The 15,652-nt window shown below is 44.1% G+C and overlaps 2 protein-coding genes across 5 annotated transcripts in view; both read left to right on the top strand.

Annotated features, from left to right (window-relative positions):
* Nucleotides 1-5,701, top strand: part of pik3cg (phosphatidylinositol-4,5-bisphosphate 3-kinase, catalytic subunit gamma) — a 13,499-nt gene extending 7,798 nt beyond the window's left edge. For both annotated transcript variants that reach the window (XM_019891872.1, XM_019891871.1), the window contains exons 10-24: nucleotides 749-833; nucleotides 905-1,337; nucleotides 1,410-1,508; nucleotides 1,577-1,712; nucleotides 1,870-1,935; nucleotides 2,049-2,192; nucleotides 2,305-2,386; nucleotides 2,566-2,669; nucleotides 2,750-2,896; nucleotides 3,037-3,127; nucleotides 3,194-3,324; nucleotides 4,077-4,188; nucleotides 4,264-4,421; nucleotides 4,577-4,658; nucleotides 5,231-5,701. In XM_019891872.1, the coding sequence (XP_019747431.1) occupies nucleotides 749-833; nucleotides 905-1,337; nucleotides 1,410-1,508; nucleotides 1,577-1,712; nucleotides 1,870-1,935; nucleotides 2,049-2,192; nucleotides 2,305-2,386; nucleotides 2,566-2,669; nucleotides 2,750-2,896; nucleotides 3,037-3,127; nucleotides 3,194-3,324; nucleotides 4,077-4,188; nucleotides 4,264-4,421; nucleotides 4,577-4,658; nucleotides 5,231-5,430 (2,070 nt within the window). In that variant the 3' untranslated portion in view covers nucleotides 5,431-5,701. The remainder of the gene's footprint in view (nucleotides 1-748; nucleotides 834-904; nucleotides 1,338-1,409; nucleotides 1,509-1,576; nucleotides 1,713-1,869; nucleotides 1,936-2,048; nucleotides 2,193-2,304; nucleotides 2,387-2,565; nucleotides 2,670-2,749; nucleotides 2,897-3,036; nucleotides 3,128-3,193; nucleotides 3,325-4,076; nucleotides 4,189-4,263; nucleotides 4,422-4,576; nucleotides 4,659-5,230) is intronic.
* Nucleotides 5,702-5,984: 283 nt separating this feature from the next.
* The window catches only part of ano2b (anoctamin 2b), a 29,059-nt gene continuing 19,391 nt past the window's right edge, over nucleotides 5,985-15,652 (top strand). For 2 of the 3 annotated variants that reach the window (XM_019891873.1, XM_019891875.1), the window contains exons 1-3: nucleotides 5,985-8,692; nucleotides 11,627-11,823; nucleotides 14,797-15,192. In XM_019891873.1, coding sequence (XP_019747432.1) covers nucleotides 8,656-8,692; nucleotides 11,627-11,823; nucleotides 14,797-15,192 — 630 coding nt within the window. In that variant the 5' untranslated portion in view covers nucleotides 5,985-8,655. Of the gene's footprint in view, nucleotides 8,693-11,626; nucleotides 11,824-12,714; nucleotides 13,075-14,796; nucleotides 15,193-15,652 lie in introns of those variants that run through there. The other variant, XM_019891874.1, reaches the window with a different exon arrangement.

The raw sequence follows: 15,652 nt of genomic DNA, 5'->3' as shown, positions 1-15,652 counted from the left end.
TTAAACATAAAAATAAAGGCCCTGCCGAAAGGATCCCGACTCAACCTCCAGGTAAGGATTCTTTTACTCTTATTATTATGTTATCATTTTAGATGTATTTGTCAATCAGCATGGCACACCCGCCTCAAAGTTCTGAGGTTGAGGGTTCGAATCCAGGCTCTGGCCTTTCTTTGTGAATTTTGCTTGTTCTCCCCATGCAGCTTCCACCCAGTTCCCCAAAAAAGTGAGAACAATCGGTGCAACGGCATTTTAATTATTATTATTATGATTTTTTTTTTCTTTTTTATCAATGAGTTGACAATGTGTTACCAAAGTGTGTTTATAGCTTGTGGGAGAAGTAGTTTAAGGTGCTCCATCAATTTTATTTTATTTTATTTTATCCATCACATTTATCCTTTATCCTCACAAGGGTTGCGGGGGGCTGCTGGAGCCTATACCAGCCATCTTCGGGCAGTAGGCGGGGGACACCCTGAACCGGTTGCCTGCCAATCTGTGGGAGGAAACCGGAGTACCCGGATAAAACCCACGCAGGCCCGGGGACAACATGCAAACTCCACACAGGGAGGCCGCAGCTGGAATCGAACCCGGTACCTCTGCACTGTGAGCTCGACGCGCTAACCATTGGACCACTGAGCCACCCTATTTATTTTATTTTTTTAATAGGAGCCATCATAGATTGACAATCTATGACATGTAATGGACAAGGGGATCACTGTAAATATCTTATAGCACACCGTTTCCTTCCCAGGTGGTGTGCAGGAAACAACCCCAGACCCCAACCTCAAAAGGATCCTCCCAGCAGGATAGCACATCAGGAGGCGGGAGTCAAGACGGTAAGGCCGTCTCAAATATCCGCCCACCTTCCGCCAAGCGAGCCTCACCGCTTCCGCCGCCGTTCACCAAGGCAAGACCAAGAGCCGCCTCCTGTACTACGTCAACCTGCTGCTGGTCGACCACCGCTCGCTGCTGCGCCAGGGCGAGTTCGTCCTGCACATGTGGAAAATGCCCGAGAAGAGCGAGGAGAGCAGCAGCAGCAGCATCAACGCCGACAAGCTGACGTCGGCCACCAACCCGGACAAGGATTCGTCTATGGCCATCGCCATCTTACTGGATAAGTACCGCTACCCCGTGGTGCTTCCCAAGAGCCGCGATCCGAGTCGAGACGGCGCTCTCGCGGCGGAGGAGCCCGACGGAACCGAGCGAGGTCAAAGGGAGATGCCGAACCACCTGAAGAAACAGTTTGCCACCATCGTGGCGACTGACCCCCTTCATCCATTGAGTCCCGAGGACAAAGAGCTGCTGTGGCATTTCCGACACGAGTGTATGCGTGACCCCAGGTACTTGGGTTGTCGTCGCTTGCTCGAATTTTGCTCCCCGAGCAATCAAACCTTACAAGGTCTCCCTGTCAGGGCCTATCCAAAGCTGCTGTCATCAGTCAGTTGGGGAAAACAGGAAGCCGTCCTGGCAATCCACCGGCTGTTGGAGCGCTGCACCGCATGGGACAGCAGGTGATCACGATCGGACCGTTAGCGATTGGCAAACGTTTTCGGGTTTCTCATTCTTACGATCCCGTCAGTGTTTTGGACGTCGGCTTGGCCATGCAGCTGCTCGACTGCCACTACTCCGACGCTCAAGTCCGCTCCATGGCCGTGCGGAAGTTGGAGACGCTGGAGGATGACGACGTGCTGCGATACCTTCTGCAGCTTGTCCAGGTCTGGTGCACACAAAGCACACAAAGTGATAATATCGCAGCAACAGAGAAGGGCCTCTTTTCATCTGGCTTTCAAAAACGCATGTGATTTTTGTCATTTGTAAACAGGGTAAGTCATGACACAGTGACAAAACCTTCTTTGTTTTTTGTGTACGCAGGCGGTCAAGTTTGAGCCGTACCACGACGGCGCACTTGTCAGGTTCCTGCTCAAGAGAGCGCTGAGGGTAAGCGGGATGAAAAACCGCATCACATAATTGTTGTCAGTGTCGGTATCAGTCAGTATATGTGCAGGTAAAAAAAAAAAAAAAAATTCTGTGTCTCTATTTTTACATTTCAGAGTAAGCGTATCGGCCATTTCCTCTTCTGGTTCCTCCGCAGTGAAATCGCCCAGTCCAAGCATTACCAGCAGCGCTTTGCGGTCCTGCTGGAGGCCTACCTGCGAGGCTGCGGCGAGGCCATGCTGCAGGATTTCGGGAAACAGGTGAGCGAGGATTTTTTTAACCCTTTCAGGGACAACGGTTCCTACGATGGACAGCGTGAAAGGGGTTAAGGAGGGGTGTCACGAATTAATACCGCCATCTGCTTGATCGCAGGTGGAGGTGACTGAAGCTCTGCAGAAAGTCACCCGAGAGATCAAAACCATGTCCCCAGACAAATATGACGTCACGGCACAAGGTGAACATTACTTTAAAAAATATATTACTTACCGAGAGTTACAGTGACGAATTTCACAATAAAGTTTCCACGTCCCCCATTTTGTCATGTCACCGTCATATTCCAAAATAAACGATCCCGCAGGAGTCAGTGAGCGATTCAAGTGCCGTAAACTAAAGTTGGACACGTGTGCTTTTCAGTGGTGTGTCAGATGCGTCAGAAGCTGGAGACGCTCCAGTTATCTGGTCTTCCACAGGGTTTCAGGGTGCCTTATGATCCCGGATTAAGAGCTGGAGCCCTGCTGGTAATGGAAACGCGCACCGTCGAGACTCTGATGCGATTCCTTACTGAATGTTTATTTTTTTTCTCGGGGGGCGGGCTCAGATCGAGCAGTGCAAAGTGATGGCATCCAAGAAGAAGCCGCTGTGGCTGCAGTTTAAAAGGGCCGACCCCACCACCCTGTCCAAGGACCCCATAGGGATCATCTTCAAGCACGGTGACGACCTCAGACAGGACATGCTCATCCTGCAGGTAGCGGACTGTCTCATCTCTTCCTCACTCTTCGTTTCTTTGACTGTCAAGTTTTCTTCTGCATTTTTTTTTTGTGGTTCTTATTTCCTGATTTTTTTTTTTTTTTTTTTTTTTTTTTTGTGGTTCTTGTTTCCTGACAGATTCTGCTGATCATGCAGTCCATCTGGGAGACTGAATCTCTGGATCTGTGCCTGTTGCCTTACGGCTGCATCTCCACCGGGAACAGGATAGGTCGGTCACTCCACCCCCCTCACCCCCCACCTCATTCCATATTTCATCCCCCAAATTGTCTTTCAGGTATGATAGAGATCGTGAAGGACGCCACCACCATCGCTAACATCCAGCAAAGTGTCGTCGGCAGCACCGGAGCCTTCAAAGACGAAATCCTGCATCAGTGGCTGCGGGACAAGTGTGTAGGCGAAGACAAGGTATGAAATGATTTGAAAACCGAGATTGTAACGGGGGGGGACTAACATATATATTTTTAAGGGCCATATCGGCAAGCCCCTGTTTTGAAGTGTTATTTGTTTTCCTCTCAGTGTTAAAAGGAAGTAGCAAAAAAAACGGCAGACAGGAAAAAGGACGTGAGCTTCAGTGGTTTCCTGTCGCACAACACACATAAGCTACTTTTAGAGTTTTCATATGCTCCCATTGTGTCACTTACATTTCACCTCAACTTTATTTAGCAACACCATTTTGGACCAACTGGAGATGCTTCATGGAGTTGACTCAAAAATCAAGTACATTGCAGTACCCCGGCTGAGATGTGACAAAGGCGTGGATTACGGTTTTGGTGTGCTGATCAAGTACATTGCAGTACCCCGGCTGAGATGTGACTGAGGTGTGCTGTTGAGAAAGGGCGGGGCCTTAGCCAGTTGCCTAATCTGAAAAAAAAATGGATTCAACAGCAGCACCCCAAAAAACAAACAAACAAACAACAACAAAAATCCACATTTGCGATGTGGCGGGGCCTTAGCCAGTTGCCTAATCTGAAAAAAAGATGGATTCAACAGCCCCAAAAAACAAACAAACAACAAAAACAAAAATCCACATTTGCGATGTGGCCGCATGAACTAGAATTCTGATTTCAAATGATAATGTGCTGGTGAATTTCTTAGCCCCAATTAGTCGAGGAAATGGTTTCATCGCACGTGACAAAGTTGTTGTTTTTTTTTTTCAGTTTCAGCAGGCCGTGGAGAGGTTTTTGTATTCCTGTGGCGGTTACTGCGTGGCTACCTACGTCCTGGGCATCGGCGATCGCCACAACGACAACATCATGATCACCGAATCGGGTAACCACGCTCATCTTTCGCTTTCAACGCGTACGTGGTCAAGGAACATTTTTTTTTTTTGCGCTGGCTCTTCAGGGAATCTCTTCCACATCGACTTTGGCCACATCTTGGGGAACTACAAGAGCTTCATGGGAATCAGTAAGGAATGGGTTCCCTTTGTGCTCACGCCGGACTTCCTGTATGTTATGGGAACGTCAGGAAAGAAAAGCAGCCCCCACTTCCAGAAATTCCAGGTGCTTAACCCTTTCATGCACCCTTTAACCTGATAACATGATCAGCTGTCCATTGTCGTAACCGCTGTCCCCCCCCGCCCCCGAAAGGGTTAAACCAGAATGAATTTCTCATATGACGCCTAAATGTGCACTTACTACACACTCCTTTGTGTCAGGATGTGTGCGTCAAAGCGTACCTCGCTCTTCGACACCACACCAACCTCCTCATCATCCTCTTCTCCATGATGCTGATGACGGGTATGACGTCCTTGCATGCAGTGCACGAGAGTAAACCTCGCACGTTCAATGGTCAAAAACACACAGTAGTGACATCATGACATAGGATGGAAAGAATAATATATTTTGCATCATGATTTCATGCTTTAATTAATTCAATAGGCATCCTTCTGGTGTGTGCATCTTGGCCACCAGAGGGCAGTATAATACTGACATACATACAATGCACTCAGATTTGATGGCGCAACATGAAGACCAACTCGACTGGAGTAAAAACAGTTGTTTTGCAGAGGATGAAGAAAATATGCCAGTGAATATTGTTTTATTTTTCAAATATAAGTTGTTCAAATGTACCGTCATACTGGCGCTAGTTTTCTTCTCCCGTTTTCAGTGTTTCAACAACAAATTCACCATTTATTTTTTGGGGTTGTTTTTAATGGTGTTGTTCTAAAATGAGTTTGACATTATATGAAAAGTTTTGATTCCAATCGGATGAAAATCTAGGCCATTCGAAACAGCAAGTAATGAACTAATGAATGACATGATCATGTTATATTTGCGATATTTAAACACTATTTCGTGGCTCATCCTAGGCATGCCCCAGCTGACCAGCAAGGAGGACATCGAGTACATCCGCGAGGCGCTCACCGTCGGCCGCTGCGAGGACGAGGCGCAGCGCCACCTCCTGGATCAAATCGAGATTTGCCGGGAGAAAGGCTGGATGGTGCAGATAAACTGGTTTGTTCACCTGGTGCTGGGCATCAAGCAGGGGGTGGAGAAACGCTCCACATGAGCGTCACATGAGGACAAAATAGGAAGGACCCGTGAAAAATATAAAATGCGACTTGGATTTTTATATGACAGTTACAACAATGTTGACATACTAAACTACATGTGCTTCTTTTATCCAGCGGTTCCATTTCATCACCACTCATAGACCAAGTCAAAAGGCAAAGGTTTTACATCCCTATCACAGTTTCAGTACGATTTTCCCACTTTGAGTCTTAACCCTTTCAGGGACAGCGGTTACCACAGTGGACAGCTTCTCATGATGCGGATGGATTTGATTTTTTTTTTTTTTTTTTTTTTAACGTATCTACCTGTCTGTTGCATAAATCTCCGCGATATTGCTGTTTATAGTGGTTTCATTTTCGAGGATTTTTACAGCTTTGTGCAGGAACTTTCATTTCCATTCCCCCAACAACCAGTTATTGAAGTCCATACCTTAGACATTACTGCCATCTAGTGGTGTTTACGTTACACAGCACTTGTTACAGGACAGTATTATTATTATTATTATTATTATTATTATTATTTTAATTTTTTTGTTCAAATGTTTAGAATGTATTTGAAAAAGTATGCTTCAGTAAGTTTACTAATGTTTTTTTAATTTTTTTTATTTTAAAAATTTTTATTTTATTTTATTTTTTTATGTCTCTCTCAGGGACATGCACTCAGTGAGGTGGAGCCTCACTGACACCATGATGTCATTTTAATTTCAACTTTACTTCTTTGGCCCGCACTTTACATTGACTTTCAAGTTGATTTGATTTCATCGCCTAAATTCCCGACCACAAAAAGGGACACACCGTGGCATGTGAGGACTGTCGCTCATCCTCTTTGTCTTCCCCTCATCTTCTCTCCTTCCTCCCATCTTAATCATTGACATTACTGGAGATGAGTGGGTGCAGGTGGACAAGATGACACCCTTTCTTCTTGTTTTCTTCGCTCTGCGGCTTTGAACTGCAAATGGATTTGTCAGAGCAAGAGGGGAAAAAAAAAAGAAAAGCCCCCTCGTTCCACAGCTCTTTATGGCTCCTTAAAGCTTTTTAGCACGCCTTTGTGAATCTTGTGGAGGCTGAAGCGATTCACTGAGCGCGCAAAAAATGTGAATGGAAATTGCACGGAAGAAAAAAGCTTTGTTGTTCTTCACTATTTGTGTTTGGAGAAACGTCATCTTTGATGCGCTTTTTAAGCCTTGCGGCGAAATCACAAATGACACAATTTCAAAGGCTCACCAGTCACAAGATTAGGTACATATCCGTTTAAAAAAAAAAATGTAAATATAAATTGGGATCGTCTGTTCAATCATCATTCTGCGTGACTTTTTTTTTTTTTTTTTGCGCCTGTGTCTGTGCAAGTAGTTGTTGTAAAAGCGCCCCCTCATATTGACTTGAGATATCGAAAACATTTGTCAAAGAGCCTTCACAAACACTGCATGTGCACATGCAACGCCTGCCAATTAAAATGCATAGATGTAAATGAACACATAACACTCTTGACTTTCAATGCGTATGATCACGACCCCGGGGGTGCGTGATGCACCTCTATTTCCGTTCAGCGCGCATTTTCTTTGAAGTCACGCCATGTTTGTGTGAAATTGACATGGCAGATGTGAGAGTATCCGCGTCTGTAGTTGTCATCACATGTCCAGTCGTATTTGCGATGGGTTATGGTAGCGTTGTGCTAATCTGAGATGATTTAGTTGTCACCGGTAACTACTTGGAGATCTTCCTTGGCTGCTGGCATTAAATTATCATTTTTATTTTATTTTTTTCCTATTTCTCAGTAGATCCTTTTCAAAAAAATGTCTCAAGGCCTCAGAATCCTATTTTCTCAATCAGCTTCCTTCATAAGCAACAGTCTTCTCTCATTCGATGAAAGTGAGAGATGTTAGTTTTGCTGAATATTTTGACAGAAAACAGGGGGCCGGGGCTTCCCTGCTGTATGTTGCCATGGTAACTGCCAGTCAAATCTAATTAAAAAACACCCACACACTTCTTATCTAGCCGATTGTGGCAAATGATTTTATTTATTTATTTTTGCAACCATGACTTGATCACGATACAAGCAAAACACGAGCGGAACATATTTTGGACAATAAGTTGCATACATTTTTTTTTTAAATTGGAAAAAATGTCTTGGACAGTATATGGAGAAAAATGCTCAAACTTGACCTTTTCAGAGATGCCCTAAATTACTACAATGTAGTTGTTCTTACTTAAAAATTTAACATCCTGGATATATATGAACCAGTTGTAATTGGATATCGAACATGAAGGAGGGCGTGCTGGTCATGGTGCTGCATCAGATACCCTTACTGACAGAATGTCAAGGTGCATGCGAGTGTACCCATGTGTACGATAGGTGGTCAAATAACGAGGTTGGGATGAAGTGGGAAGTAAATATCGATCGATATCAGAAGGTGATGTGAGTCACAATTTAAGAAATGGATGTCCTGCATTTGGTGTCCCCCAAGGTTCAATTCTTGATACTCTACTTTTTATATGTATCCCATTGGGATAAACCTCTCTTTCATTAAAACACAAATGATTAAAAATCTCTGTTTTTCTAAGCGACTGGAGAATTGTAATATCTATTTTAGTATTGCTCTCTTTACTAAAAATATCTGCCACACAATTTATAATGTTGCTGCATTACAGTAAAAAAAAAAATCTAAATCTCATGCACTTTCTCTTGACTGTATTTATTGTATACTATCTGTGATGTGATCTAACCTGTGCAACTTTGTTAGTGGCCTGTTTCAGCAGACATTTTGGCTGGGTATTGGACATTTTGAGGCTAGTAATCGGCAGGTAAGGTTATTAGCATTAAAACCTTTAGCAACATCATGTATTTTGCATCTTTATATATGTGGACTGTTGTTTAAATTTTTAAGTTTGCATGCGAACGTCATTTCCTCAATTGTAAGAAGCCCCCTCGGTGATTTTGCACATCAACAAACGGCCAAGTTAAATTAATGTACATTAGAGGGTCCAATAATCTTTTCGTGTCTCTGCATGGTTGTAATTCCAAACACTCAATCTGCCTGGCTGGTTGTCCCACGCCCCCTTCGTACCACCGTCCATCCACGACGCCAGTTGGAGTCTAATCCCGGCAGAGCTAATCTTCCTCTGATCTGAGGATTGCACAATTGAGTTGCTGGGTTTCCTCTCACCTGCTGGCCACCGCATGCCCGACTAACTGACTGGGTAGTCGGGCGCAGAGTGGACGGAAGATGGCTTCCCGCCGATCGCCATCCTCTACTTGGACAGGTGAGTGTAACAGCAACGCGTCGGCAACACATGGCTAAGCCACTGTTGAGAAATGTTTGCAGGCTGCGGGGTGAGGCAACCGCCACCGGGCAACTGTAATATGCAGATATGCGATTAGACTTCAGACTAATCTGTGTTTGTGTACTGTCAATCAGGCGAGGAAGGAGCTAAAGGTGAAAAACAATTGATCTTATTGGTTGACTAAGGATGAACTCGGGAACAAATGTCAGTCCTGGTTCAGTTTTTATTCAGTTTCTAATTGTCAGACTTCAATAATGTGTAATTTTTTTGTCAAGCAGGCCATTCTTTTTTCACATTCACAGTTTTAATAACTTCTTTTAATGGGGGGAAAAAAACCCACATGTCTCGATGTTGCTTACTGCCAGTGTTTTATCACTTGTACAGGAGACTGATTTTGGTAAGTTTGGGAACAATCATTTTAGCTCGGCTAATGCTAAACTACGATCTTTGAAAATGAAAGAACGGCGAGGCTTACGAAAGACTTTTGTTATGTTAAAGCTGGAAAAGTCACCTGTCTTTAGTGATGGATTTCGAAAAAAAACTACATTTAAAGGCCCTCTTAACACCAAATAAAGCTCCACTGTTCTAGTAGGCTTTTTTGGGGCAGGGATGGGCCAAACTCAGTTCCTTGAGCGTCGCTATCCTAAATGTTTTAGATGTTTCCCTCCTCCAACACACCCGATTCAAATGATTAGCTCATCAGTAAGATCTGCGGGAAGTGTGTTGGAAGACTCCCAAACAAATTTTCTTGAAGCAAATCCAGACTACCACTCGCTGAATTATACGTTCGCATATGTTGTTTCACGGCGCAATAAAAAAATAAAATAAATAAAAAAAATTCCAATCCAATCGAGATTAATGCATCGCCAACCCTGGAATCATCGAATGCGATTACATAAAAGCATAAGCATTGGCTCATGCTCTTCTTTGCGTAAATATCGCTCTTGACACATATCTCGTGTCATCAACATATGCACGAGGGATTTTCTCTCAGCCTGCCCTGCGGTGTTTCAAACTGGCGACCCTCCAGTTGCAAGACCTCCTTCTACAGCGTCACCCGGGGCAGGCGACCGCAGCCAAATGAGCCAAGCACGACTCGCTGCCATGAAATGAAACGACAAAAGAAAGTCATCTTGACCTCTTCATTAGCATGTCGTTTGTACAGTGAGCTGCAGAACGAAAGGCTCCGAGAGCGAGCTGTCCGCGGGTGCTGGATTGAGTGCGCAGTCAGAAGCCTGTTTTTGTTTCTATGGCTACAGATGTCTGCATCCCTAAATAACCACCCGTCGTAACCTTCTGATTAAAAGAAAGCCCGCAGCCGTCTTGACTAAAAGGCAGTTCGATATACAGTATATGAAAGTGAACAAGTCTTTCTTAGCTCTGAAAAGCGCCGTTGGCTTAGCGCCAACGAGGTGTCATAAATAAAACTACTCACCAGAGTCATAGAAATAAATCCGCCATTTAGATTTTAACCCTTTCATGCACCTTGTAACCTGATAACATGACACCAGCCGCCATTTAAAGTGCCACCGATTCACCCTGAAATGAAGCTCAATTGTTCTCGTAGGCTTTTCCTGACTTTTTTTTTTTTTTTTAAACAGCTTTTTCAACTCTTAATGTGACCCATAACCCGGACAGCTCATTTGATAAAACAATCGAACCCTTTTGTGAGGACAAGAGATATGTTGCACAAGTGTGCACACCCTCTCATAACTGGACATGTGTTCAGAATGAATCGTTTGCAAACTCATTCAATGGGACTCGGCACACGCCTGCCGTCATTTTGCGTCTCTGTCAAACATCAATTCATGTTGTTCTGGTAGGCTTTTAGCGACATTTTTTAAATATATTTACAGATTTACATTTTTATTACCTTTCCCAATTATGATTTTTTTGTTGTTGTTTTTGTTGTTTTTTTTATACATGTTTGTAGGTCACATCGATGGTGGAGGAAGTTATGCCGTTTTTTACTCACCAGAGTCATAGAAATAAATCCGCCATTTAGATTTTAACCCTTTCATGCACCTTGTAACCTGATAACATGACACCAGCCGCCATTTAAAGTGCCACCGATTCACCCTGAAATGAAGCTCAATTGTTCTCGTAGGCTTTTCCTGACTTTTTTTTTTTTTTTTAAACAGCTTTTTCAACTCTTAATGTGACCCATAACCCGGACAGCTCATTTGATAAAACAATCGAACCCTTTTGTGAGGACAAGAGATATGTTGCACAAGTGTGCACACCCTCTCATAACTGGACATGTGTTCAGAATAAATCGTTTGCAAACTCATTCAATGGGACTCGGCACACGCCTGCCGTCATTTTGCGTCTCTGTCAAACCTTAATTCATGTTGTTCTGGTAGGCTTTTAGTGACATTTTTTAAAGAATATATTTACAGTTGCTCATTTTTATTACCTTTCCCAAATATGATTTTTTTTGTTGTTGTTTTTGTTGTTTTTTTTATTTTTATACATGTTTGTAGGTCATATCGATGGTAGAGGAAGTTATGCCGTTTTTAAATTTTTTTTTATTTTTTATTTTTATTTTTTCACAAAAACATGGCATTTGAAAAATGAAAAATGTGATATTTTTTAAATGTGCCTTTTGTATGTATTTCAAACACGAATGTGGTTATTTGGTATTTCCAGTATGAAAAGGGATGTTGGACAAGAACAATTCGTGAGATGATAGTGTACATTTGAATCAATACAGGTGAATCATCCCAAGATGTTCCACTTTCAGTTCAGTCTTTTGTCCCTAGTGGCAAGTATTTTCAGAGTAAACTGTACATAATGCACATAGAACCTGAGAACAGTACGATAGTTATGCAGTATGTTTTTGCAAGCTGTTAAAATAAAATAAAAAGAAAAACTAATATTTTCTTCACTTCCTTGATAACCAATGTGTCACAGAGCCACGAGGGAACGGACGAGGCTCCGTCCCAGTGGCCACGGCTCTCAGCGAGTCCTCGTCCATCCACAGCGACGCACTGTACCACCTGACCAGGGACGTGTCGCGGGTGGGCCTGGAACCTCTGTCCAACAGCATACTGGAAGCAGAACCTGACAAAGAGGATGCTTGGGATGAGGAGGCTCAAAGTCTACTTAAGGTCAGTTAGTCAACCAATGATTGACGGTCTATTCAGTCAGGAGAGGAAGCGGGTAGGAGACAGGAGAAGGGGCAGTAAAACAGGCCAAAGTCCAGATGTTTTGAGGGTGAGGCATTGCGTGTTTAGGTTGCGGCTGAGCTGAAGTGAATAATCAGATGAATTTGGGCAAGAGGCAGGCTAAGCTCTGGACTGGTCACTCGCTCATCAGAACTTGCCTATTTTAAAATTGCCCCAAGCTGCTGCTCAACATGGTGACAAAGCACTTTTTGTTGAGACAATGTTACAGCCTGATGAAATGAGTTCCTCCTTTCACTTCATCATATCTCCATGGTGCCAGAAGATGGCGTCAAAGCGCTTTCTTATATTTAACAAGGCTCTGGCCTGACTAAATGAAGCTCCTCCTTTCACTTCAACATAGTTCCTTGGCACCAGAATGCCAGAAGATTCTTGTAATGTTTTTTTTTTTTTTGTTGTTGTTGTTATAATCATTTTTATTCTCTGCTCCCATAATCTCCTCAAACAGAGGATTGCGTCATATTTGGGTCAAACCATTTATTTATCATGAGAAAATAATCCAATGCAAGAACTGCATAAACAGTTCTGCCTTTAAAGAGAGGTGTTAATTTAACACGTGTATATGTATCTCTGTATTGTGTTCCAAAAAATTTCGGTTGCCTCATTTCGGTCCAAAACGTAAATATCTAGTATGCAGGAAGCTGCAGTGCACCACAGCCACAATAATAGAAGTTATTGTTGCGACAGCTCTTGTATTGGCTTTTGCGGATGTACCTAATGAAGTGGCCAGTAAGTGCACACACTTTACAGATGGCCTCCCCCCCCCCCACCCTCTTCTTTTAAACAACGTGTCGCGCGCACCATGCCAAACTCGCCGGCGGTGCGCACGCATCCCGCGCACACACACACACACTCGCACACACTCGCATACTCACTCAGACACTCACAGCGTGAAAGCTAGATGGATGCCTCCTCTCGCCTGTGGATCATGCTGCCGCTACGCGCTTCCCTTCAGATCCGAGCCGAACCCCGTTTAGGATCCGCGCCATGAAACCTGTTAAAACGCCACGGTGGATTACCGGACTGACCTGTAGTGTCGTTTTTTTGGGAGGGATGGAAGAGGTGGCGGCGGGGATGAATTCGGCTGCCTTTCTGCCAACTTTTACTCATCGTCTCCCTCAACTTGTCTGATTCTGTTTGAAGTGTCACAGCATGCAGACTGATGACAAGATCCCAGTGAGTACAACAGCTTGTTCTTTTAGTTCCAGAACTGCTCCCACGCCTGTAATGATTAACTAGTATGGTGTGTGTACTAGTAACCTGCTTTTCACTAGCAAATATCATTGCAAACATTGCTTCTCACCCATATCGGACCTGTTGGCATGATCAACATATAAACTGGTTCCTTGAAATATGGATGATTTTTACAATATGATTTTTAAAATCTTTTTTGCACAATTGTTTCCCCCCCCTCCAAAAAAAAAAAAACCTGCACAAAAAATGGCAGATTTTTGTAGATTATTATTTTTTCTCTCTTTTGTAAAGGTAAACAAATTGTAATTACAAATTGTAACCGGCTAGCATTAACCGGCTATCGCAATGTTATTCTTCCAAAAAAAAAAAAAAAAAAAAAAAAACATTGTCAGGCCCTAACACTCAGAGGCATATATTCTTTATCCTCTGTGAAAAACGACAAATATTACTGTACAACACTGAGTGGGAGAACCCATTGTGAACACCCGTATCTGACAAACACCCTTCCAATGAACGTCTAATTTTTGCAAAAAAATCCTTATTTCAATTTGTTTCCTTCTTTATGTGCCTTTGCACACACACACACACACACACACACACACACACACTGCATATCTCTACAGGTTTTTCCCCCCATCCAAGAAGGCAGAAAGGATTATTTGTAATGGTTTTCGAATGTTGCAGTTCATCCAGAAGGGGACCCATCCACAGCACGTGACCGCGTTTGGATGGTATCCAAGGGAAACACCGGAGTCTGTGTACTAAACAATCCCGAAAAAGGCTCCCCCATTCGTTGGGCTCCTAACTGACGTTTAAAAAAAAAAAAAAGGCCACACAGAGAGAGAATGTGCATACCTCACTCATACTTTGGAGCAGCTGCATTGTGCAGGGGGAGTCTTTGTGCTCTTGTGTTGCTCTCTTTTTATTGTCTTTCGGCTTCTCACTCTGCCTGTCAATGCGTCCCCGTTGGCCGCAGTTGTTTGTTTTTACTCTTCTGACCAACTGGCGACTAAATACAGGCAAACGTGCGCTTGCTTTCGACATAAAGCTTTGCTTTATTTCTCATCGGAATCGGTGCGATCAAATTGAGGCGATTCAATTGGGGTTCCCAGGTTTGTAGTTGGAATACAAAAAAAAAAAGTAAAACGAAATTTACTACTAATAACAGTCTTTTTGTTTTGTTTTGTTTTTTTTAGACGGAATCCTGCTAAATTCTCCATGACAACAGGAGAAATGCAAAAAAGCTGGCCTCCATTTTTTTTCTCTCTCTCTCTACAATAGAACTGAAATCAGCACTAAAACTCCCATCATGCCCCGGGGCCTTTCGAGCCTTCCCTCTTGTGTCCTCAATGTTCCGTCTCCTTCCACTTCCAAACAATCTGTCTAAATAAAGAATCCAAGTGGCAAAGGTGATGATGCGACTGCCCACTCTGCCGCGAAAAGGTTCTCACTTCAGTGTTTTTTGAGAACCTGCCAATAGCCACTCTGCGTGCGTGTGTGTGTGTGTGTGTGTGCCGACGTAGCCGTCCGTGCTCAAGTTCATTCAAGCGCTTACGTAAGCTTTGCTTTTAATTTTCGGTGCTAAACCGGCTGTTGTAAATTTACAACTATTGATGCAATTATTTTTTTCCCCACTTCTGAGTGTCTGGTATACTGCGCATATCCAAATTTTGACAACAGTGTCTTTATGCTTCTCTTCTCCAGGTTGTCAGTTCTTCATCAAGCCCCCAAGACAACGGCGAGGGCCTCCACTTCTCGGACGGCCGGCGGAAAGTCGACTACGTGCTGGTCTTCCACCAGCGAAGACACGCCTCCGTTCGTTCCCCTGCCAGCACGTCGGTTTCCCACGACCGACTGTCCATCGTTTCCAACGGCAACTTCCCGCCGTCGCGTGGCTCGGACGGCAAAGGCGGAGGAGGAGGGGGGAGTGGCGGAGTACCGGGAGGGGAGGCTGTGAGCATCGGCGAGGTGTTCATGGAGCTGGACAGCGGAGGAGGGAACGAAGCGGCCGAACCCGCCGACCACGAGATACATCTGATCAGACAAGAGTTCGAGGCCAACCTGCTGGAGGCCGGCTTGGAGATCGAAAGAGATCGAGAGGTGAGTGCGATGTGGCAGTCAAAGCCACATCGCTGCGTGGTTTTTTTCCGGGTGCTCGGGTTTCCTCCCACATTCCAAAAAAACATGCATGGCAGGTTGATTGAACACTCTAAATTGTCCGCGGTTGGGTGTTCGTCTCTGTGTGCCCTGCGATTGGCTGGCAGCCGGTTCAGGGTGTCCCCCGCCTACTGCCCGAAGACAGCTGGGATAGGCTCCAGCAGCCCCCCCCGCGACCCTTGTGAGGATAATCGGATCGGAAAATGAAGGAATGAATGAATGTGTGTTACCCATACATTTTCAAACAATCGTGAAAAATCAAAATTCCTCTCCGGGCTGGGAAAACTGATTGGATTGCATGAGAGCGCGAGGATGAGGGGGTGGCTACTACTAATAGTAGTCGTATGATATGCAAGAGTAAGCTCTCGAAATGATGACTGCAGCTTAGGAAGGAGAGGCATAT

Source organism: Hippocampus comes, unplaced genomic scaffold, assembly GCF_001891065.2.
Source record: "Hippocampus comes isolate QL1 unplaced genomic scaffold, H_comes_QL1_v1.1 scaffold63, whole genome shotgun sequence".
Lineage (NCBI taxonomy): Eukaryota > Metazoa > Chordata > Actinopteri > Syngnathiformes > Syngnathidae > Hippocampus > Hippocampus comes.
The sequence above is the reverse complement of the archived record's forward strand: the minus strand, read 5'-3'. Positions and strand labels throughout refer to the sequence as shown.